Source organism: Pseudorasbora parva, chromosome 22 (assembly GCF_024679245.1).
Source record: "Pseudorasbora parva isolate DD20220531a chromosome 22, ASM2467924v1, whole genome shotgun sequence".
Lineage (NCBI taxonomy): Eukaryota > Metazoa > Chordata > Actinopteri > Cypriniformes > Gobionidae > Pseudorasbora > Pseudorasbora parva.
The window spans coordinates 39,658,316-39,683,378 of record NC_090193.1 but is presented as its reverse complement, the minus strand read 5'-3'; the positions used below and the strand labels follow the sequence as shown (position 1 = coordinate 39,683,378).

Genomic DNA, 25,063 nt, shown 5'->3' with positions numbered 1-25,063 from the left:
TCCTGTCGACGTCTCAGCGCCCCCTATCTGATTCCAAAGTTTGGAGAAGATCAGAGACACTCGAAAATTTCCCCCCAAAAAACACAAAGGGGTACCACTTACGTATTTTTGGGGTCGGAAAATAAAGTTTCTCCGATCTTCTCGAAACTCTGGATTCTGATAGAGGGCGTTGAGGCGTAGACAGGAGTGTGAGTCTCGTGGTCCTAGAGCCTTCCAGAGCTGAACGGGAACCGAAAAAAGACGTACAACTTCCCATTTATTTAGAGCCGCCAGATAACCGGTACGAATACACAGTGTTTATAGATGATATTTCACATTTAATACCAATTTTCATATGCAGGACAAAACTGATAACAGGGTGGATAAACTGATAACAGTGGATGAACTGATAACTGGGTGGATGAACTGATAACGGTGGATGAAATTACTACAAGGGGATGAAATAACAGGGTGGATGAAATAATAACAGGGTGGATAAACTGATAACGGTGGAAGAACTGATAACAGGGTGGATAAACTGATAACGGTGGCAGAACTGATAACAGGGTGGATAAACTGATAACGGTGGAAGAACTGATAACAGGGTGAATAAACTGATAACGGTGGAAGAACTGATAACAGGGTGGATAAACTGATAACGGTGGAAGAACTGATAAAAGGGTGGATAAACTAATAACAGTGTGGATGAACTGATAACGGTGGAATAACTGTTAACTCATTGTCTTTGTCGGGTCGTTGTCAAGTCTACGTCTCCGGTTTTCTTGTGATTCCTTTTTGGTATGTTTGAGTTGTTTTGTTATTTCTTATTATGCGTTTTCCCCTCTGTGGATTTTTGTTTTTGTGTTTTGTTTATTTTATTAATAAATACACTCCTTCTGCACTTGAGTCTTCACTTTTTCTTTACCTTGAACATGTAGTGGCCGCCAGATAACTGACTTTAGGACACAGTGTTTATAGATGATATTTCACATTTAATAATCATTTTTATGGATGAAAACACCTCTACTGTACTGGGCACACTCAAACAAACACATTCATCTAACTTTCAGGTGATTTAAGCGATTAATTTGCATAGAAATGGCAGTTCCCGTGGTCCCGTTATTTGGGGGCCACTGTGTAAAGAGAGCTGGTACGTTTTTGTGTTTTGGGCTCCTGTTCAGCTCTGGAAGGCTCTAGGGCCACCAGACCTGCGCTCCTGTCGACGTCTCAGCGCCCCCTGTCTGATTCCAAAGTTTGGAGAAGATCAGAGACACTCGAAAATTTCCCCCCAAAAAACACAAAGGGGTACCACTTATATTTTTTGGGGGTCGGAAAATAAAGTTTCTCCGATCTTCTCGAAACTCTGGATTCTGATAGAGGGCATTTAAACGGATAATGGTGGATGAACTGACAACAGGGTGGATAAACTGAAAACAGGGTGGATGAACTGGTAACGGTGGATGAACTGATAAACTGGATGAAGAGCTGGTACGTTTTTGTGTTTTGGGCTCCCGTTCAGGGTTAGGGTTAGTGCATATAATGTGAACAACACCAGTGTATAGTGTGTGTGTAAGTGCATTTAATGTGAACAACATCAATGTATAGTGTGTGTGTGTGTGTGTGTGTGTGTGTGTGTGTGTGTGTGTGTGTGTGTGTGCATATAATGTGAACAACACCAATGTATTGTGTGTGTGAGTAAATGCATATGTGCATATAATCAGGGTTCCCACGGGGTCTTAAAACGCCTTAAAAGCATTGAATGTATTAATCTGGAAATAATACCTTAAAAAGGCTTTAAAAAGTCTTGAATTTTGATGTCTGGGTCTTAAAAATTGTGCTGTATGTAACTTCTCCATATTGTATTTTTCCTCAAAAGTTTTATTTGCAAACCACGATTATTTTCATTAAATAATGTAGTATAAATAAAGAGTGGCGGAACCAATAATTGAGAAAGCAACGCAGCCCCGGGTCACAGTACAAAATACTGCAAACACAAGAGGCCTTCAGTAAATGAAGATCACGCGCTACACAACAACACACCACACAACACAGATCTCAAGCAACAAGCAAAGGAGAAGCACTGAAAAAATTTTTTTTCTTTGCTGGTAGGGACGTGAAATAGGTATTAATTTTTGTATAAATGGTCTTAAAAAGGTCATAAAAAGATTAAGGTCTTAATTTAACCTAAAGAAACCCTGATAATATGAACAAAACCAATGTATAGTGTGTGTGTGTAAGTGCATATAATGTGAACAACACCTATGTATAGCGTGTGTGTGTGTAAGTGCATAATAATTTGAACAACACCAACGTATAGTTTGTGTGTAAGTGCATATAATATGAACAACATCAACACATAGTGTGTGTGTTTGTAACATATAATGTGAAAAGCACCAACATATTGTGTGTGTGTGTAAGGGCATATGTGAACAACACCAACATTTATATATAAAGAATCGTGTTACCCAGGGATGATGCCATGATGTGTGTGTGTGTGTGTGTGTGATTCTTTAGCTCCGCCCACTGCATGCCTCCACGGACTCGGCTGTTTTCAGAAAGAATCGGTACAGTGTATCTGTCTTTTATAAATATGATAAACTAAAGAGTCTTGTGAGATAGATATGAAGGATCAACACCACTCTATAGATACTCAAGATTAACATGAGACTGGCATAAATGGTGTTATGACCCTTTTAAGTTTAAACCTTCACAAAACATAAACAACTATGTTACTAACTAATAATAAGCAACAATTAGGAGTTTATTGGGCAAAAGTCATAGTTAATAGTGAAAATTGGACCCTAATCTAAAGTGTGATCAACGCGTTTGTGTGTGTGTGTGTGTGTGTGTGTGTGTTGTAGAGCGAACTCACGGCCTCTCTTTGCCTCCAGTCACTATGAGTCCGTCTCTGAGTGTGGTGTACATGGTGAAAACTGGTCCAGTATGAGCTTTGGCCACCACACGCACCAGGAAGTGCTCCCGCCACACGTACACGTCACCGTTAATGGCCCCAGTGAACGTCAGGTTATTCTGTCAGACACAAGACAGCGTTCATATTTTAATATGTTGATTTGCTGTTCAACATGAAGGAATCATGTTGCTGTTTTAAATAGTTAAATTTAGGGGTGTAACGGTACACTCATGTCACGATTCTGAATTTATGAATATATATCACGATACTGAAATCACGGTTCGATATATATATCACGATACTGAACTCACGATTCAATATATATCACGATACTGAACTCACGGTTCGATATATATCACGATACTGAACTCACGATTCGATATATATTGCAATACTGAACTCACGATACTGAACTCACGATTCGATATATATCACGATACTGAACTCACGATTCGATATATATCACGATACTGAACTCACGATTCGATATATATCACAATACTGAACTCACGATACTGAACTCACGATTCGATATATATTGCAATACTGAACTCACAATACTGAACTCACGATTCGATATATATCACGATACAGAACTCACGATTCGATATATATCACAATACTAAACTCACAATACAATATATATTAAGATACTGGACTCACGATACGATATATATCACAATATTGAACTCATAATGCGATATATATATCACGATACCAAACTCACGATACGATATATATTACGATACTGAACTCACGATTAGATATACACCACGATACTGGTCACGATTCGATATATATATATATATATATCATGATACTGAACTCACGATTAGATATATACCACGATACTGAAGTCACGATTCGATATATATATCATGATACTGAACTCACGATTAGATATACACCACGATACTGGTCACGATTCGATATATATATATACATATATATATATATCATGATACTGAACTCACGATTAGATATATACCACGATACTGAAGTCACGATTCGATATATATATCATGATACTGAACTCACGATTCGATATATATATCATGATACTGAACTCACGATTAGATATATACCACGATACTGAAGTCACGATTCGATATATATTACGATACTGAACTCACGATTAGATATACACCACGATACTGGTCACGATTTGATATATATATATATATATATCATGATACTGAACTCACGATTAGATATATACCACGATACTGAAGTCACGATTCGATATATATATCATGATACTGAACTCACGATTAGATATATACCACGATACTGAAGTCACGATTCGATATATATATCATGATACTGAACTCACGATTCGATATATATATCATGATACTGAACTCACGATTAGATATATACCACGATACTGGTCACGATTCGATATAGATATATATCATGATACTGAACTCACGATTAGATATATACCACGATACTGAAGTCACGATTCGATATATATTACGATACTGAACTCACGATTAGATATACACCACGATACGATATATATATATATATATATCATGATACTGAACTCACGATTAGATATATACCACGATACTGAAGTCACGATTCGATATATATCATGATACTGAACTCACGATTAGATATATACCACGATACTGAAGTCACGATTCGATATATATTACGATACTGAACTTACGATTAGATATACACCACGATACTGGTCACGATTCGATATATATATATATATCATGATACTGAACTCACGATTAGATATATACCACGATACTGAAGTCACGATTCGATATATATCACGATACTGAACTCACGATACAATATATATTACGATACTGAACTCACGATTAGATATACACCACGATACTGGTCACGATTCGATATAGATATATATCATGATACTGAACTCACGATTAGATATATACCACGATACTGAAGTCACGATTCGATATATATCATGATACTGAACTCACGATTAGATATATACCACGATACTGAACTCACGATTAGATATATATATATATCATGATACTGAACTCACGATACGATATATATCACAATATTGAACTCATAATGCGATATATATCACGATACTGAACTCACGATACGATATATATTACGATACTGAACTCACGATTAGATATACACCACGATACTGGTCACGATTCGATATATATATATATCATGATACTGAACTCACGATTAGATATATACCACGATACTGAAGTCACGATTCGATATATATCATGATACTGAACTCACAATTAGATATATACCACGATACTGAACTCACGACACGAAATGTATCCCGATATTTTAAGCCAACATGAAGAGGTTTTTATTTATTTATTTATTTTAATTATTATGATTAAAATAATATTATTATTTGTGTATTATTATTATTAGACCTACAAATATTCCCCCATTGCATCATTAAATATTATATTTAACATTATATATAGTTGTTTAATGTAATAATGTCACTGAAACTCCACTATACATATAAGAATAAACCATCTGAAATGCTTTGAACGATCATACAACTAAAACTAAATGTGTTCTGGTGAGTTAAATGATGTTTGTGCTTTGACTTTAAGGAGAATGACTGCTAGTCTCAAACTGTAAATATTTAGCTCATCCAAGAACTTTAATTCTACATTTACTTTCTCTCATGTTGTTTTCTCAATCATCTGAGTGTTCGTGTTTACTACAGTATGAGCGTCGCTGTAAATCTGTTCATCATAAGCCATCGCTCGTGTCTCTTCAGAAGACTAGGATTAGACACTCTATTAGTTATTTTTATGATGTCTTTATGACATTTTTTTGGATCTTTTAAGTTTGAAAGGAATAATTAACTTTAAAATAATTGACTTTAAATGGAGGGACAGAAATCGTTCAGGTTTCATAAAGAATATCTTAATTTGTGTTGGGAAGTTAAACGAAAAATAACATGATGGTGAGTTCATGATGACAGAGTTTACATTTGTGGAACATCTGTAAATGTGTGTTTGTGTTAATTATACCTTATAAATAGGCCGACTACAGCAAGCTGAACTTTTATATAAATCAACTCTATATCGCGAATCATATCGTTTCCATCAACGATACATACTGACACATTTTTATATCGCGACATATCGTTTAACGATATCGTTACACCCCTAGTTGAATGATAAATGTATTAGTTTTAACTGTTTTAAAATGTATCGAGCAGCAGAGTCTGTACCCATTTTCAAAAAAACATCTTAAGAAGCATCTTTTCAAGCTGCACCACCACACCTGTCCCTAACTCTACCCTTAAACTGACCCACACCACCACACCTGTCCCTAACTCTACCCTTAAACTGACCCACACCACCACACCTGTCCCTAACTCTACCCTTAAACTGACCCACACCACCACACCTGTCCCTAACTCTACCCTTAAACTGACCCACACCACCACACCTGTCCCTAACTCTACCCTTAAACTGACCCACACCACCACACCTGTCCCTAACTCTACCCTTAAACTGACCCACACCACCACACCTGTCCCTAACTCTACCCTTAAACTGACCCACACCACCACACCTGACCCTAACTTTACCCTTAAACTGACCCACACCACCACACCTGTCCCTAACTCTACCCTTAAACTGACCCACACCACCACACCTGACCCTAACTTTACCCTTAAACTGACCCACACCACCACACCTGTCCCTAACTCTACCCTTAAACTGACCCACACCACCACACCTGTCCCTAACTCTACCCTTAAACTGACCCACACCACCACACCTGTCCCTAACTCTACCCTTAAACTGACCCACACCACCACACCTGTCCCTAACTCTACCCTTAAACTGACCCACACCACCACACCTGACCCTAACTCGACCCTTAAACTGACCCACACCACCACACCTGTCCCTAACTCTACATTTAAACTGACCCACACCACCACACCTGACCCTAACTCTACCCTTAGACTGACCCACACCACGACACCTGTCCCTAACTCTACATTTAAACTGACCCACACCACCACACCTGACCCTAACTCTACCCTTAAACTGACCCACACCACCACACCTGTCCCTAACTCTACCCTTAAACTGACCCACACCACGACACCTGTCCCTAACTCTACATTTAAACTGACCCACACCACCACACCTGACCCTAACTCTACCCTTAAACTGACCCACACCACCACACCTGTCCCTAACTCTACCCTTAAACTGACCCACACCACCACACCTGTCCCTAACTCTACCCTTAAACTGACCCACACCACCACACCTGTCCCTAACTCTACCCTTAAACTGACCCACACCACCACACCTGTCCCTAACTCTACCCTTAGACTGACCCACACCACCACACCTGTCCCTAACTCTACCCTTAAACTGACCCACACCACCACACCTGACCCTAACTTTACCCTTAAACTGACCCACACCACCACACCTGACCCTAACTCTACCCTTAAACTGACCCACACCACCACACCTGTCCCTAACTCTACCCTTAGACTGACCCACACCACCACACCTGACCCTAACTCTACCCTTAAACTGACCCACACCACCACACCTGTCCCTAACCCTACCCTTAAACTGACCCACACCACCACACCTGACCCTAACCCTACCCGTATCCCACCTCAATATCAGCAAAGGTGTTCTGCAATACAATTTGAACACAGTAAGTACATTGTACTTATTTTTTGATGTAAGTACATAGTACTTAAGGCCACCTAATGTGGGGCCAATAAAATAAACAGTTGTGATAATCTCCATGAATGAGAAGGACTCACGGCTCCAAACGCTACAGAAAGCATGGTCTGCATCCGCCCATCCTCCACCGCTCCGATCACTCCTTTCTTATACAGCAGAGAGCCTCCGACCAGTGTCCAGAACTTGATGTGTTTAATTCCCACAGACACAAACTGAGTGTCCGAGTCGGGCCTGAACTCCACCACAAATATCCGGTCCGTGTGACCGCCTTTACTGCAAACCCTAGATCCTGAGAACACACAATTAAAACATTACAATCCCTAAAACTAACTTCTCAATAGTTACTCAGTAACAGCAGTCTATGTGGGATAATTGGGCCTCATTCATGAAACACGAGCAGAACGAATGTGTGTGTAAATTCCGTTATCGTAAATTTTTGAATACACGAAAATGTTCGTATTTTCAAAATGTTACTTGATACAAAAGAAATGTACACCTGCTCCCTACCACGAGTAAATGGTGCGTAAAAAATTTGAACTTTCTTTGTTCTAATTTAGGCAAACTGATGACATTGCATTTTGATGCACTATGTAGGGCAGGCCTACCATAATAATATTTCAAGATTTGATTTGCCCCGTCTTTTTGTTTTTTGTTTGTACTGTTTAAGGTTTGGGTAATAGGCAGCGCTCGTCACTGTCATTTTTTACCAGGCCGTCCAATCACAGTGGAGGAGGGGCGGGACAAAAACGACACCGACCAATCATCCCACTTGTACACCAGCCGAACAACAATAATAGAGAAGTTAATACTGCTTTTTACTGCATTTATAAATTCAGTAATATTTTTCCAAATGAGATACTAGTAACACATTACGCAGCCCTTGCAAAGCGCTTTCAAGCGCCACCAGCTGGCCGTTTTCAGAAGAGCACCAGGTGTTTAGCTGGCTCAAACATGCTTTGGTGGACACATGATAATTTAATATTGCTAGTCATATGGCCAATTACTCTCTTTAACATTTATGCAAATACTGGATCCAAACCTGAGAAAGTATTCCAGAAGAGTCCACAGCGTTCCTGGCCATGTCATTTGCAGTTGTAACTCATGGGCGGGTATTATGCTAGTTAAGAATGAGCGTGCACGCAATTCTTAGGCCCCGTCCACACGAAGCCAGAGCTTTTCGAATCCAATCTTTTTTTTTCCTCGTATCAAGAAATATCTGCATCCACACGAGAGCTATGAATACGACTCAAAACTATGTAGTATGTATGCCAGGCCAGGATTGGCTGTACACGAAAACATAAGATTGTCGTTTTCAGATTTATCCACTTTGGGACCCGGTTTCAAAAAATATCGGATTCATGCTTCCAAAACGCCGGATCTGTGGGGACGAAACGCTGATATGGTACAAAATGTATACGTATACAGCTAAATGCGTCTCCGTGTGGATGGGGCCTTATTTTCAAGTTTCACGAATGATGCCCATTGTGTGGAGCACTTTGAAAAAGTGACCTAAGAAATGGGTGTGTGAGTATATAGTGAGTATGATAAAAGTTCACACACACCTTCCTGCCATCTCCAGACAGTGATGGTGTGCTCGGGATCCACTCCCACAGACAGCAGGAGTTTCCCCGTGGCGCTGAAGTTGACATATCCGAGTCCTTTGGCATGAGAGCAGCGCAGGATGGACAGCGTCTGTTTACTCATGGCATCCCACACATGAATGGATGGAGCCAGGCCTACAGGAACACACACACACACACACACACACACACACACACACACACACACACACACACACACACACACACACACACACACACACACACACACACACACACACACACACACACACACACACACACACACACACACACACACACACACACACACACTATGAGTGTCAGTACTCAGAGCTGAAGGTAATACCATAATTCCTCTAATACAAGAACATCTGATAAATAAAACACATTAGGATTGTTAGAAGACATTGATTATGCAAATGTTGTGGATTTATATATATATATATATATATATATATATATATATATATATATATATATATATATATATTAATAAACAGTGGTGGGAAGCTACTAAACTGGCTTAAAGCAGTTGCACACAAGCTACTAACAAGAAGTAGTTAGATATATTGAAGCTATATAAAAGAAGTAATTTAAAAATATATATTTTTTAAATGTCATCAGAGCTGTATTATTCTGGCACAAAAACAATTAGGAGTTTTATTTAATTTTTTAACAGAAAAAAAAGAACTACGTAAATGTATAAATAGGTGCACAAATAAATGCAACTACATGCATTAATAAAAGCAAAATATAAAATGAACTAAATGCTAAAATAAATGCATTAATAAAAGCACTAAACGCATAAATAAATGCAAAAAAACTAAATGCAAAAACAGAATAAATGCAGTAATAAAAGCAAAATTTATAAATAAACGAAATGCTAAAATAAATGCGTTAATAAACCAAAATAAGGGTAAAAAATGCACTAAATGCATCCATAGTAAATGCAAAAATAATGCATGCAAAAATGAACTAAATGCATAAAAAATAAATTAGTCAAAACCACATTTGATTTAATATGAATCACACTACACCAGTATAGCTTTGGAAAAAAATAGCCTGTTAGTGGAAAAGCTACTGTAATCCGAAAACAACATTGTCCTTAAAATAAAAAAATAAAAAAACATTTAGCAGTAAAAAGAGCCGTTATTTGACTGTTAAAGCAGCAGGAGGAGGAGTTTGGGACGACCGTTATGAGGTGTCAGTGACAGTCCTCGGGGTTTTGAACACACACACGTCAACATTAGATATATATTCCAGCGCTAAGGGAGAGGCCAATCATGCTTCATGCAAACATGGATTCTTTATAGCGATGGTCTTTAATGAAACCAGGACATTAAACACAAAGGAAATGATCTGAAATCTGAGGCGTCCAACTTCAAGATCCTCGTGAGCCACGGACAGATATCAACTGATCGAAACGTGACAGGACACACCTGATATTAAAGACTGGTTCATTGAAGGGTTCAAAGCAACTTAAAGGTGGGGTAAGTGTTATTTCAAAACCGTTTTACAAAACGAACTCAGGCCGAGTCCAATAACAAACTTGCAGCCAATCAGCAGGTAAGGGGCGTGTCTATTAATGATGGTAAACTCAGTGAACGTCATTATTCAAAACTCACGACACACAGGACGGACACTAGCCGAGAACTAACATATGCTGCTTTTGCTTGAATATGCTCATGTGTCATGTTCACTTGTTTGTTCATTTGTGATCGTATTGTGGCTCACTTCAGCGATGATAAAGAACCGTTCATTTCCACACCGTATGGAGCATCTAAATCTTCTCACTGTGTGCTTCAAGATCAGCTCACAAAATGTGTCCGACAAGTAAGATACTATACTCCTAATATATGTTTGCGTACTCTTTTCATGATCTATATAACCCTTATTCTGTCATAATTGTAATATGTAGTTAGCTGGACTGTCGGCTCGTGTTCTATAGAGAGTTTAATGAGAACGGTTTGTGTTTTGTGATCGCTATAACTCTAATCTGGTCATAATTGTAATATGTCGTTAGCTGGACTGTCGGCTCGTGTTCTATCGAGAGTTTAATGAGAACGGTTTGTGTTTTTGTGTTGGAAGGGGTGATTTTTTCATTGAATATTCGACCTGGATTAGATACACAGATTCTGCTATAGTCGTTGCCTGGGTTACGTATGTGTGGGGCGGGGCTATTAAAATAGGGGGCGTGACCCTTTTGGGGGTAGGGGAGTGTTTGTTTTGGTGATTTGAAATATAAACAATGGCAGCCCACCTTTAAGCGATCTTTTCTAAAACATGTTGTCGAGAATTACTTTAATTGAACCCGTTTTGAATTCATATTGAACCCTGATAATCGCTTTAAAAGCAGAAGTGCATGTGTTCTAGTTTGTAACCCAAAAAAATCTGTCCTGGATTTCTGAAGTAAAGCACAAAAGGTCAGAGAGAAGAAAAGCAGTCAGATCGCAGGAGGTTTCTGCTGTCCTACCTGGCAGATCGGTGATGTCGCCTGTGTGTCGGTGTGTTGGGATGAGAGGATGAGACGTGACGAACAAAAAATGAGAGAAGCTGCTCTTAGTGCCAAAGCAGAATTACGTGAGAGATTCAAAGTATTTGCAAAAAACACAAGCAGGCTCGTTAACAACACAAAACCAAGCAGTGCACGCTGAAAGCAGCAAACGTAAGCCAATGAAAATGATTCAGATGGTGAAAATGACATTATCTAGAGGAAGCACGTGCACACTCACCGATCTGACCGGTGGCGATGATGTTCTGATATTTGGGATGTTGATTGACCGTCAGGCAGAGGATGTCATCCGTGTGCTCCAGGTAAAAGCTCTGAGTACCTGCAAATCACAACAACCACTTCAGCGAAAACCATTTCAAATAATTCCTCAATCTTTGCATAAACATTAAGCATGCGTCATATTATTTGCGTGTGTGATCCTCTTTGTGTAACGGCCGAGAACGAGCTGGCCGTGACAATAGAAAGACTACATGTCCTTTTAATGCAATATTACTTTAGTAAACTTTAGTAAAATACACTTCCCTCATACACTATCAGTCAAAAGTTTGGGGTCGGTAAGATTTTTAAAAGTCTCTTCTGCTCATCAAGGCTGCATTTTTATATATATATATTTGAGATGATATACCTTTATTATTGTATTTTTATGGCACAAAATCAATTAGGGTGCCAAATAAATGCACTAAACGCTTAAAAAATTAACTAAATGCATCAATAAATGAATCAATAAATGCATAATTAAAATCACTAAATGAATAAACAAATGAAAAAATTAATTAACCAAATGCATCAATAAATGAATCAATAAATGCATAATTAAAAGCACTAAAAGAATAAACAAATGAAAAAATAAATTAACTAAATGCATCAATAAATGCATAAAGATATGCAAAAATAAACACACTTAATGCATAAACAAATGCATAAAAAATAAATCATCCGTGTGCTCCAGGTAAAAGCTCTGTGTACCTGCAAATCACGAGCACTACTTCAGCGAAAACCCTTTCAAATAATTCACCAATCCTTGTATAAATATTAAGCATGCATCATATTAATAGAAAGACTACATGTCCTTTTAATGCAATATTACTTTAGTAATCTTTATTAAAATACACTTCCCTCATAGACTATCAGTCAAAAGCTTAGGGTCAGTAAGATTTTAATGATCTTCTCCTAACCTTCTGCGTTAATCTGATCATAACTCCAGTAAAGCAGTGAAATATTCCTCCATCTGTTCTCTGTGTGAATATATAGTAAAGTGTGATTTATTCCCGTGATCAAAGCTGAATTTATCATCATTACTCCAGTCTTCAGTGTCACATGACCCTTCACATATTCTCATATTTAGGATTTTTGATGAGCAGAAAGTTGAAAAGAAAGTGTCATTACTGTCACTTTTGATCAATTTAATGCATCCTTGTTGAATAAAAGCATTAATTACTTTCAAAAAGCAAAATCTTTCTGATACCAAACTTTTGAACTGTACTGTATATTCTAGTTATACATTCTTTAAACTTAAAAAACACTTTTGAAAATATAATAATAATACTAATTTGAATAAATATGTTCTAACTAGCTTTTTGTTGCACTTCTTCTTTAACCAGACGTGCAGTTCCACCTGCAGCCTCTAGAGGGCAGCAGAACCTCGTGTCTGATCTCAATCAGATTATTCTCAGAAGACACGCCCACAAACCCATAAAGCCAAAAGGCATTATTTCAGAATCTTCATAAACATCTAGCATATTTCCCACGTGAGTTCAGAGGTCTTGTACCAGCAGAGAGGTTCTGAATAACAGCAGCAGCGGCTGTGTGGAAGATGATGTCAGCTCCATCATTGAGGTAGTGAAGGTTGTTTCGACAATCAAAGCCTCTGTAGCCAAACACATGGTCCAGAGAAAGCTCCTATAGACACACACACACACACACACACACACGTTGAGAATAATGAGGACAGCGTTATATCTTCATGAGCTCATGACTCGTCGGACCTCGACGGTTTTCTTCTTCTTCGTGATGTTGTTCTTCACCAGTTTCTCAGGTAATGGTGCAGCGCGACTCACTGGAGGTCTGCAGGAAACAAAGAATGGAGTTTCGACGTCAATAAACGCAGTCACTGTAAAACAATCACAAAATTTTGTCTTGATTTCCCGTACAAACATCTAAAAAAAAATTAAACCAAGATACATTTATTTGAGAAGCAAAATTACATCGTTTTTTCTAATAAACGGATCAAAATGAAGATCTGCCAATGAGGTAAGAAAAAAAGGAGTGTTTTATTTAAAGGAGGGGTGAAATGCTGTTTCATGCATACTGAGCTTTCCACTGTTAAAGACTTGGATTCCCATCCTAAACATAGACAAAGTTTCAAACACTAATGTTGGACGTTTGATGGAGTATTTCTGTGTCAAAAATACTCCTTCTGGTTTCTCAGAAGTTTCAGAGAGTGTTTTTCGAGTATGGCTCGGCTTGACGTTAATAGAGCGGAAGGTCCTTGTATGGGCCGTACGGGCTCTTCTCCCGGTAGGGTGCGCACGCGTGACTAGAGCGAGAGAGGAAATGCACGCCCATAAACACACTCTCAGCTGCAGATCCAGTCGATCCAGGCGCCGCGCTCCACTTTATTCCTATGGGTGACGTCGAGCGACTTCAACGCTTCAGCACAGCATTCCGGGAAGGCAGCGCTGCATTTGAACCGATTTGAACGCAGAAATGACGGGAAGCTTCACATCATCGCTTCAGTCGCGTCGCAAAGTGGATCTCCACCGTTCACTGCTGTCAGGACTTCACCAAATCATACCAAAGAAGTGTGTTTTTGACGGAGCGGTCCCAGCGATAAAGGTTCGGTCCTGCTTTGGAAGCAGCCGGTGAGTTAAACTGCTTCAAATGTCTGTGCTGTCGGCTATCGTCGCGTGAGTAAACATCAGTAAACGACACGATCGCGTGCTTCATCATTCAAATGCGCTAACGGACTCCATTGCTGTTCTCTGTTGTATAACGTTACACTAGTCTGACATGCAAAACCGTTTTGCTTGCTACCTCTAAGGCCTAGTCGCATACAATAGTCCATAAACCGAATCATGTCCTCATAAACTGCGAGTAAAGACACACAAATGTTGACAGGCCACTAAATACAGTCCATACCACAGAGACGGACGTCCTGCTGTTGCCGTTTCTCCTGTTCAATTTATTTCTGCCTCAGATTTGATTGTGGATCATTATCTATTAGCTGAGATAGCGATGGGTTTCTCCACGCTTGAGGACGTCACCGCTTTGTTCGCGATCGTCATTCTTTAGCTCCGCCCACACGATACGCCTCCAGGCGCTCGGTTTTTTCTGGAAAGACTCGGTACAGCCCATATTTCTTTTATAAATATAATAAAACTAAAGACTTTTCGGAGATATGAAGGATGCAATACTACTCTATAGGTACTCAAGATTGACATGAGATTGACTGAAACTCAGTGTTTCACCCCCCCCTTTAAGATATTTTAGATAATATAACTTTATTATTTAATCAGAGCTGTATTCCTCTGTATTTTGTATTATTTTTTAACAGACAAAAATAAAAGCATCAATAAATGCACAATACAAAAATGAAATTCACTAAATGCATAATTAAATGTAAAAATAAATGCAAAAGTAAATGCACTAAATGAGTTATAAATGCAAAAATGAAAAGTACTAAATGCGTAAATAAATGTAAAAATAATAAATGCAATAGTAAATGCACTAAATGCACAATTCAAAAATAAATTAACTAAACGCATCTATAAAATGCATTAAATAAATGCAAAAATGAAATGCACTAAATGCATAAACAAATGCAAAAAAATAACATTTTGTTGAAAAGACTGATGAAAAGCAGCATTTAGTTAAATAATCATCACACTACATCAGCACACACAGGTAGCTTGGGAAAAAATATAATATGGGGTCAGAAATAAAATGTACTCGATTCAAAGGGATAATTTTTCTTGCACCCCATTGGCAACGAGACTACTAGAAAACAAGACAAAACTACTACACAAGAAAAGGATTTCTTGCAGTGATCATAACTGCATTATTCAGTTACCGTTCATCCACTGGGACCTCCTTCTGTTGTTGGTGTGGCTTCACGCCGGTCATTTGTCTTATACTGACGGCGTAGATCTTCGTCGTGTAATCCATGTTCTTTTCCCGAGCGACGTCACTGTCGTACCCTAAACACACAGACATTTATTAGAGAAAATCATTCAAGTCATTTATTCTCACAAACAAAAGCAAAAATAATAAATGCACTAAATGCGTGAATAAATGCAAAAATGAAACGTACAAAATGCATAAATTCAAAAATGAAAATACTAAATGTGTAAATAAATGCATAAATAAATGCACCAACTGCGTAAATAAATGCAAAAATTAAAAGTATTAATGCATAAATAAATGCACTAACTGCATAAATAAATGCAAAAATTAAAAGTATTAATGCATAAATAAATGCACTAACTGCATAAATAAATGCAAAAATTAAAAGTATTAATGCATAAATAAATGCACTAACTGCATAAATAAATGCAAAAATTAAAAGTATTAATACATAAATAAATGCACTAACTGCATAAATAAATGCATAAATAAATGCACTAACTGCATAAATAAATGCATAAATAAATGCACTAACTGCATAAATAAATGCATAAATAAAGGCATAAATAAATGCACTAACTGCCTAAATAAATGCATAAATAAATGCATAAATAAATGCACTAACTGCATAAATAAATGCATAAATAAATGCACTAACTGCATAAATAAATGCACTAACTGCATAAATAAATGCATAAATAAATGCATAAATAAATGCACTAACTGCATAAATAAATGCATAAATAAATGCACTAACTGCATAAATAAATGCACTAACTGCATAAATAAATGCATAAATAAATACAAAAATAAATGCACTAACTGCATAAATAAATGCATAAATAAATACAAAAATAAATGCACTAACTGCATAAATAAATACAAAAATAAATGCACTAACTGCATAAATAAATACAAAAATAAATGCACTAACTGCATAAATAAATGCACTAACTGCATAAATATATGCATAAATAAATGCACTAACTGCATAAATAAATGCATAAATAAATACAAAAATAAATGCACTAACTGCATAAATAAATGCACTAACTGCATAAATAAATGCAAAAATTAAAAGTATTAATGCATAAATAAATACAAAAATAAATACACTAACTGCATAAATAAATGCAAAAATGAAAAGTACTAAATGCGTAAAAACATCACCTCCATCCTCTTCAGCGTCGTCATCTGACTCCTCACTGTCCACGGCTTTGCTCTCGCGTGGACCAATCCCCTCTCTCGCCCAGATCATGAGGGCCGTGTCGGCCCCGCCCACCGACAGCAGCATCGCGTCATCATTGGACCATCGCACATTTGTCACATTGGCACTGTGAGCCACGTACTTTTTAAACTTGGCAAACTGACCCTGTATAAAACAAAAAGTTGCTTTATGCATAACCCTCAAGCTTTATACAAGACTTATAACAGGGCTTCTGGAGGTTTAGTGAAGGTCAATTCAAGACCAATCAAAGAAAACTTAAAGGAATAAACTAAAGGGAACACAACACGTCAATGTGTTCTCATAATGTAAACGTCTAAGCACACAATGAATTATATTAGTGACACTTTAAAGTTTAAACATATATTTTCCAACAGAGTTTATGATTAAAACAAGAACAAACATCTGCCAGTGTTCATAAAATTCATCTTAATCCAAATATAAGTCATTTTCATACCCAATGACAGATATTTGCTGGTTTTAAGCATTAACTAACTCACTTTTGTTCAAGTCCTCAGAAAACAAGTTCATTTCTTAATTTTCACGTCATTCGATGTCTCTTGATTTAAGGATGTTATGTTGAATTTGTGCTGAAAAACTAAAATCCTGAGGAAGAACATTTCTGCAGTGCATACAAATTAATTTATGGCCTTATGAAATCTGTTCTATTATTATAGTTTATTCTGTTTGAATGTTTCTGGACTCGGCTTTAATGTTCATATTAAATGTGACTGACTCGTTCATCTTCTGAACACAAAGATATTTTGAATTAAATAGGAAACATTTCTGTCCGTCCATTGACAGTCTAAGCAACTTCCACTGATACTTCATAAAGTTCACAAAGAGGTCAAACTGATCCATACGGATCAAGTGGATTATTCCAGATGTTTGGAAGAGACTCCATGGCTTTATATGAGGAAGAAAAGTCTGACGGGTTTGGAACGACATTAGGGTGAGGAAATTATCCCAGGATTCTCATTTTTGGGTGAACTGTCCCTTTAACGCCGCATTCACACGGGGTGTAGGCGTTAACGCTTCCCATTTACTTTGAATGGGTGACATCATCCGTTGCCGAACTGAATTGTGGGTTCCGTCGCGGCGCTTCACTCGCGTTGCAAGCGGCAGAAGTTGAAGAATTCTCAACTTTTCAAGCGCCAGCGCAGGCGTCATCCAATCAGATCGCCGTATGCAAATATCCTACAGCAGACGCTAGCCAATTGCGTTCATTACAGCTCCGTGAACCATCCAGACCATAGACCGTTAAAAATCCATACGCAGCTCCCGGACCACTACGTGATATTCTTCCTGCTGTCGGCGCTTTTTCAGGATTTAATGTACTTAACAGCTTCGTGCACCTGTGCAGTGCGCTGACAACAACTACACGGGCAATCGCACTCACACATACAACCAAATCGGCATCCATTTCGTCTTACAGACTAGCTGTCATAAAAAGGCGCTTTTTTGTGTTGTGTTTTGGTCCAAGCGGCAAGTTAATGTGATTGGCTGTTGTCACTATGACGATCGCGTCAGCACCCAGCTTCAGCCACGCCCTCCGTCAAGCGTTAACGCCTACGCCCCGTGTGAATGCGGCGTAAGTGATTGAGCTACTTTTGATTTATTCTGCATTATTCAGTAAATTAAATTTTTATGAATGGATTCTACGATTATGTCCACATTTTCTGCATCACAGAAATCACAGGGCTCTAATTTAATGCTATGATATTAAATGTAAGACTTTCTGATCCAATTTAAAAACATTTTAAGACCCATGGAAACCCTGTATAGAGGTTTAGACACCACGCGCACCGGGGGGAAAACAAACCAACCGTCTCCATTGACTTTGAATTGTGTGAGGCGGCCTACTTGTCATTTCTGACTTATTACAAAAAAACTAACAATGTCTAAAAGCTGATATGTGACATTGTGTACAGAAAACAAGCTAAAAAAAACAGAACCAAAAACCCAGAAGTGTTTATAAGCTGTTGACCCCAAAAAACGAGCGCTTAAAGACATAAAAGTGCATACATGCAATAGAGACAGAGCGCGAGATGCTATATTACACTGAGAACTACGCACACTGGAGGGGAACGTCATCAGAGACAGGAAATATAATATATAAAACTGACATTTGGATATTTGACTAAATGTTTACTGCACATGTAGACATACTGAGTGTCAGGATCCCAAAAATGACCCATTCCTCCTGCTGAAGCTTCACGTCTTGTCTGTATCCACTTTTAAACGCTTGTTTTTTTGGGTCGACAGCTTATAAAAAGTTAGTTGTTTTTAGCTTGTTTGCTGCACACCTTGTCACATATCAGCTTTCAGACATTGTTCTGTTTCTTGTAATATGTCCGAAATGACAAGGAGGCAGCCTCACGCAAAACAAAGTCAATGGAGAGCGTTGGACGCATTAAATTGACGCATGCTGTGATTTTGACCTTGCAGGGGAAGCTGAAGAGCTTGACGAAGCCGAAATCGTCTCCGGTGGCCAGCAGCTTCCTGTCTTTGGTAAGTGAAGAGGCGTTGACGAAACTGAGCGTGGGCCAGATACCCTCACAGGTGGCGCCCAGAACGGACGTCCAAGTGGCCCATTCCATCTTCTCAGACTGAACACACACACACGTGCACACACACACACACACGATCACAACGCTGGACTCGGCCATGTCTCTGGCTGTGTGTCTATTTCTCTACCTCTGAACTGCTGATAGTTTGTCGTCTTCCACGTGGAGCTTCGAAGAATAGCTGCTCTTTGGCACCAGTGTTTACTTGAAGCAGTTTCCCTGCGTTAATGCACACAAATATATTAAGTTCCCTATACTTTTATTTATTTAACTTCTTAAATAATGGTGCTGAAATTATCCATTTAAAATGCACATGCTTACAGAAAGAGTACAAAATGAACACTCGCTATGGTGCGGTACCGAACTCAGTACTTTTAAGGGCACTGACTGAATTGTGTTGGTACTAGTACAGATTCACATTAAATCAATCTGTGACAAATATCGGTACCTGAGAACGCATCTGCTGATATAGACTAGTGTCTGGGAATATTAAACCGCAAAAAGACTATTAAGAATGTCACAGACGTGCGGTGTAATTGACAACACACACCTCATATGAGGACACAAATGCATGAACTTCATTTTCAGAGTCACTTCATTAGCATTTTACCATTTAATTTGAGGAAAAACTACCATCATATCATAAAAGATATGGTAAACATCCCTAAAGTAGCGAAAAAAAGGTATCAACACCAAATTTCAGGTGTGTATGGCATCCAACACTAACACACGCCTAAAGAAAATGGCGAGTAACAAATTACTCGACTTATAATACACATAATGACCTATGTTGTTTGGCACTAATAAGCACTAAATAATCTGTTATGTACAAGTATAGTAGACGCTATTACATGAAGATAGACATGAAGTTGCATATTATTGTGTGAATATATATTTGTGAATATTATATATTACCACGGACGTCCCAGTCCACGTGTGTGATGCAGCTGGACGCTCCTTTACAGATGCCCACCCTCTTACTGGTCAGAACATTATAAATGTCCACAAATGTGTCGTGGGAGGCCACAGCGAGGTATTTCCCAGCATCTTCAAGACAAAAGCAGGAAAATGTCACATGTATTACATGCGTTATGTAGCTTATGTATAATGAATCAAAATAATGTAATAATATATATAATAATATTAATAGTAATAAATATATAATAATTTATAAAATGTATATATAACTATATTATTATCACTTAAATCAATTCATATATAATTTATTATATCATTTAACATATAATTTATTCTACATGTTTTATATATATATAATTATTACTATCTAAATATATTTATATTTATTGAAAATAATATTAATTAATATAAATTTATTTTATTATCAATGTACGTGTGTGTGTGTGTGTGTGTGTGTGTGTGTGTGTGTGTGTGTGTGTGTGTGTGTGTGTGTGTGTGTGTGTGTGTGTGTGTGTGTGTGTGAGCCTGTTTATGTGGTTTATGAGGACACAAATTTGTATAACTACATGGGTATTACACTGGTATTACACTATAAATGTGGTTTATGAGGACATATCAAATGTCCTCATAATTCAAATGGCCTTAAAAACATACTAAATGATGTTTTTTTGAGAAAGTAAAAATGCAGAATGTTTCCTGTGATGGGTAGGTTTAGGTTTAGGGGCAGTGTAAGGGGATAGAAAATACGGTTTGTACAGTATAAAAACCATTACACCTATGGAGAGTCCCTGTAAACCACATAGACCAACATGTGTGTGTGTGTGTGTGTGTGTGTGTGTGTGTGTGTGTGTGTGTGTGTGTGTGTATATATATATACATATCACAGTTTTAATATAATGTATGACACAGGGATGCTCAGTTTAACCACATCTAAACATCGTTTTCTAATTGCCATTTATGTTTTAAACCCTACAGGGCCACACAGATGTGAGTTTAGCATGTATCCCAGCCAAGTTTCTATTTTAAAGATCTTGAAGTTCTGCCTACGCTAGATGGTTACCTTGAGAGAACCTGATGTCAGAGATGATCTCCTTCCTGTGGTGAAAGGTCACCATGTCTTCCAGCGTGTCTGCATTCACCACCAGGAAGCTGCCGTCGTTTAGACCCACTGCTAAGGCTTTTCCGTCTGGGGAGAAGGCACAGCATCTGCCACCTGGAAACAGACAAATCAACAGTTTAACCACTATTCGTGATGCTGAGTTTGACCTGCCATCTCTGCTTTTGATATATTCATCAAATTCTGTGACATTCTGCATGATTATGGCTGGATTCTGTGTTTCTGTCTGTGTTTTCCAGCAGAAGGTTAGCTGTTCATGTAGTGCGAGTGATCATGTACCTTTCTTAAGTTTCCGGACAGCCACCATTCGATGGTTGGCTGAAAGCTCCCAGATCCGCAGCGTTTTGTCGTCACTCACAGTGGCACAAATGGGCAGCAGTGGATGAGCAGCAAGACCCCACACTTCCCCCTCCATATGACCCTAAAACACACTTACACCGATCAGGCATAACATTATGACAAGTGAATAACACTGATGATCTCTTCATCACGGCTCCTGTTAGTGGGTGGGATATATTAGGCAGCAAGTGAACATTTTGTCCTCAAAGTTGATGTGTAAGAAGCAGGAGAAATGGGCAAGCGTAAGGATTTGAGGAAGTTTGGCCAAATTGTGACGGCTAGACGACAGAGCATCTCCAGAACTGCAGCTCTTGTGGGCTGTTCCCGGCCTGCAGTGGTCAGTATCTATCAAAAGTGCTCCAAGGAAGGACCAGTGGAGAACCGGCCACAGGGTCATGGGCGGCCAAGGCTCACTGATGCACGTGGGGAGCGATGGCTGGCCCGTGGGGTCCGATCAAACAGACGAGCTACTGGAGCTCAAACTGCTCCAGAAGTTAATGCTGGTTCTGATAGAAAGCTGTCAGAATACACAGAGCATCTCAGTTTGAGGCGTATGGACCAGTCAGGGTGACCTCTGACCCCTGACCCCGCCGAAAGCACCAACAGTGGCACGTGAGCATCAGAACTGGACCACGGAGCAATGGAAGAAGGTGGCCTGGTCTGAGGAATCACGTGTTCTTTTACATCACGTGGATGGCCGGGTGTGTGTGTGTGGCTTACCTGGGGAACACATGGCCCCAGGATGCACTATGGGAAGAAGGCGAGCCGGCGGAGGCAGTGTGATGCTTTGGCCAATGTTCTGCTGGGAAACCTTGGGTCCTTCATCCATGTGGATGTTACTTTGACACGCTCCACCTACCTAAGCATTGCTGAGACCATGTTCAGCCTTTCATGGAAACGGTATTCTGGTGGCTGTGGCCTCTTTACGAACCTTTAAAACCCTTCATTTTGCTAAGGGTGAATTAAGATCCGCAGAAAGCCTAAAAAATGGAAGTTGTTGCAATCGGGGAAGAAACTGTGCCTCTTTTTTCCTCCACCATAAGTGACATGCATCTCAGACTGATGAAACGCAATATACGCTCACGTTCTTGTGTTCGGATACTAGTGTTTGTGAGTCACGCAAGTTTTTTGTTGCTCATCAAGGGATTTATTCGCTAAATGTGTTTCCATCGTAGGTTCTGTGTCTGACTAAAATTAGTGTGTGTGTTTGTTTTTTTTAGAATATTGGGATTTACATCCAGCGTATTAATACAATATCAAAAAATATGCATAAAAAAAAAAAAGCTATTTATCGTATTGAAGAAACCTGTTAAAAAAACAGATACCAAGCGGATTATTGTAGCTGGATGGAAAATGTTGGCTCTGCAAAGCCACTTTGGATAAAGTGTCTGCTCAATGCATGCATGTAAATAATTAACCATGTTCCAAAGGTTAGTTGACCAGCCTGAGCTCCTCAGTTGGTTTGACCCTGTTTTTATTCTGTATGTGGATCTGCAGCTTTATATTTGAGCATGAAGCACACCTGTACAAGTAAAGTCATGGGGCCGCTCTTGTCGATCTCCAGGATCTCTCCATTCTTTGTGCCCACCAGGATGTGTCCGTGTCCCAGAGTGATCGCTCTGATGGAGGGGTTGTCCTCTAACAGCAGTCCTACAAAAACCCAGAAGACAAACTAAAACCCTTCGGACATTTTAGACTGAATTTTTATAATTTTTAGGGTACGATATCAGCCACAGTTAAGGAGTGTCTTAGTATATATTCAAATGCAATACATAAAACAAGTAAGTAATTATGTTTGAAATTACTCTTTCTAAACAGACCTGTATATACATTTAATTAAATATGATTTTCTTTATTTCTTAAACCTAAAACAAAATACCATTAATTTCATTATAAAATGTTAAACGCTGTATTTATGCAGAGAAACACACCCTTTGATGAAGGCGAGAGCGCCGCCCTCTTGATGGCGTAGGTCTTCAGACATCTCTCGAACATGTCGTCCCACAGCTCCACAACTCCATCTTTACCCCCCGTCACAAAACCCTTCAGGTCATAACACACGATTAACAGCTAATAAATACACACACACATACACACAAAGACAAACACACACACTCACAGACAAACACACATACGCACTCACACAAACAGCACACACACTCACACAAATAAATACACACCCACAAACACTTGCACACAAACATGTACACACAAACTCTCACATGCACACAAGCACACACACACTCTCAGACAAACACACCCTAGCACCCAAACACACACACACTCAAAGACAAACACACACACATACACACACTCAAATACAAACACAAACACACCCTCACAGACACACACAAGCACCCAAACACACACTCAAAGACAAACACACACACAAAACTCTCACACAAATACTAACACGCACACACACACAAACAAACACTCACACGCACACAAACACTTGCAGATAAACACAAGCACCCAAGCACACACATACACACACTCACAGACACAAGCACACACACAGAAATGTGACCATTTTTGCCTATAGAGTTTATTTATATCTAACACTCAGTCTAAGTATCTTACCAGGTTCCCATCCCACCAGGTTGTGTTCTGTGACTGTGTGTATGAGATGCTGAAGAAGAGAAGATTCACACACACCTTATCCAGAGAGCACATGGCGAACACAGGCCCGTCGTGAGCTTTGATGCTCTTCAAGAGCGTGGTGTCTTTCCAGATGTAAACGTCACCCGTGGTCGCGCCAGAAAACACCAGATCCTCCGAGCGCCCGTAGCAGGCGGACATCATCGTCTCTTGCTTGCCAAGATTGCCAAAAATGCCCCTCTTAAATGTCAAGCCTCCTCCTGCGTTGAGGAATAAACATGAGTTTTAAATCCGATCGAGGAAGAAGCGTCCCAAGCGCAAGCCACCGGCGAGAGTAATGCAGCTATTTGAGCATTATGTTTTGACTCACTGAGCGGATTTAAAAGCTCTTTTAATTGGTGGAATACTGAGCGCTGATGGTAAAGTTGACAAAACAGTCACATCAGCTTCAGACGGCTCGATGTGATGTGGCAG

General features: G+C 38.9%; 1 protein-coding gene across 2 annotated transcripts in view; it reads right to left on the bottom strand.

Annotated features, from left to right (window-relative positions):
* The window catches only part of eml6 (EMAP like 6), a 158,763-nt gene that overhangs the window by 79,845 nt on the left and 53,855 nt on the right, over nucleotides 1–25,063 (bottom strand). Inside the window, exons 18-34 of one of the 2 annotated variants that reach the window (XM_067431383.1) lie at nucleotides 24,647–24,849; nucleotides 23,920–24,031; nucleotides 23,511–23,638; nucleotides 21,929–22,070; nucleotides 21,593–21,745; nucleotides 20,530–20,661; nucleotides 19,745–19,833; nucleotides 19,489–19,656; nucleotides 16,993–17,194; nucleotides 15,770–15,896; nucleotides 13,686–13,764; nucleotides 13,470–13,599; nucleotides 11,921–12,019; nucleotides 11,662–11,682; nucleotides 9,171–9,344; nucleotides 7,689–7,897; nucleotides 2,852–3,009 (exon numbers count right to left, since the gene is read on the bottom strand). In XM_067431383.1, coding sequence (XP_067287484.1) covers nucleotides 2,852–3,009; nucleotides 7,689–7,897; nucleotides 9,171–9,344; nucleotides 11,662–11,682; nucleotides 11,921–12,019; nucleotides 13,470–13,599; nucleotides 13,686–13,764; nucleotides 15,770–15,896; nucleotides 16,993–17,194; nucleotides 19,489–19,656; nucleotides 19,745–19,833; nucleotides 20,530–20,661; nucleotides 21,593–21,745; nucleotides 21,929–22,070; nucleotides 23,511–23,638; nucleotides 23,920–24,031; nucleotides 24,647–24,849 — 2,326 coding nt within the window. The remainder of the gene's footprint in view (nucleotides 1–2,851; nucleotides 3,010–7,688; nucleotides 7,898–9,170; nucleotides 9,345–11,661; nucleotides 11,683–11,920; nucleotides 12,020–13,469; nucleotides 13,600–13,685; nucleotides 13,765–15,769; nucleotides 15,897–16,992; nucleotides 17,195–19,488; nucleotides 19,657–19,744; nucleotides 19,834–20,529; nucleotides 20,662–21,592; nucleotides 21,746–21,928; nucleotides 22,071–23,510; nucleotides 23,639–23,919; nucleotides 24,032–24,646; nucleotides 24,850–25,063) is intronic. The other variant, XM_067431384.1, reaches the window with a different exon arrangement.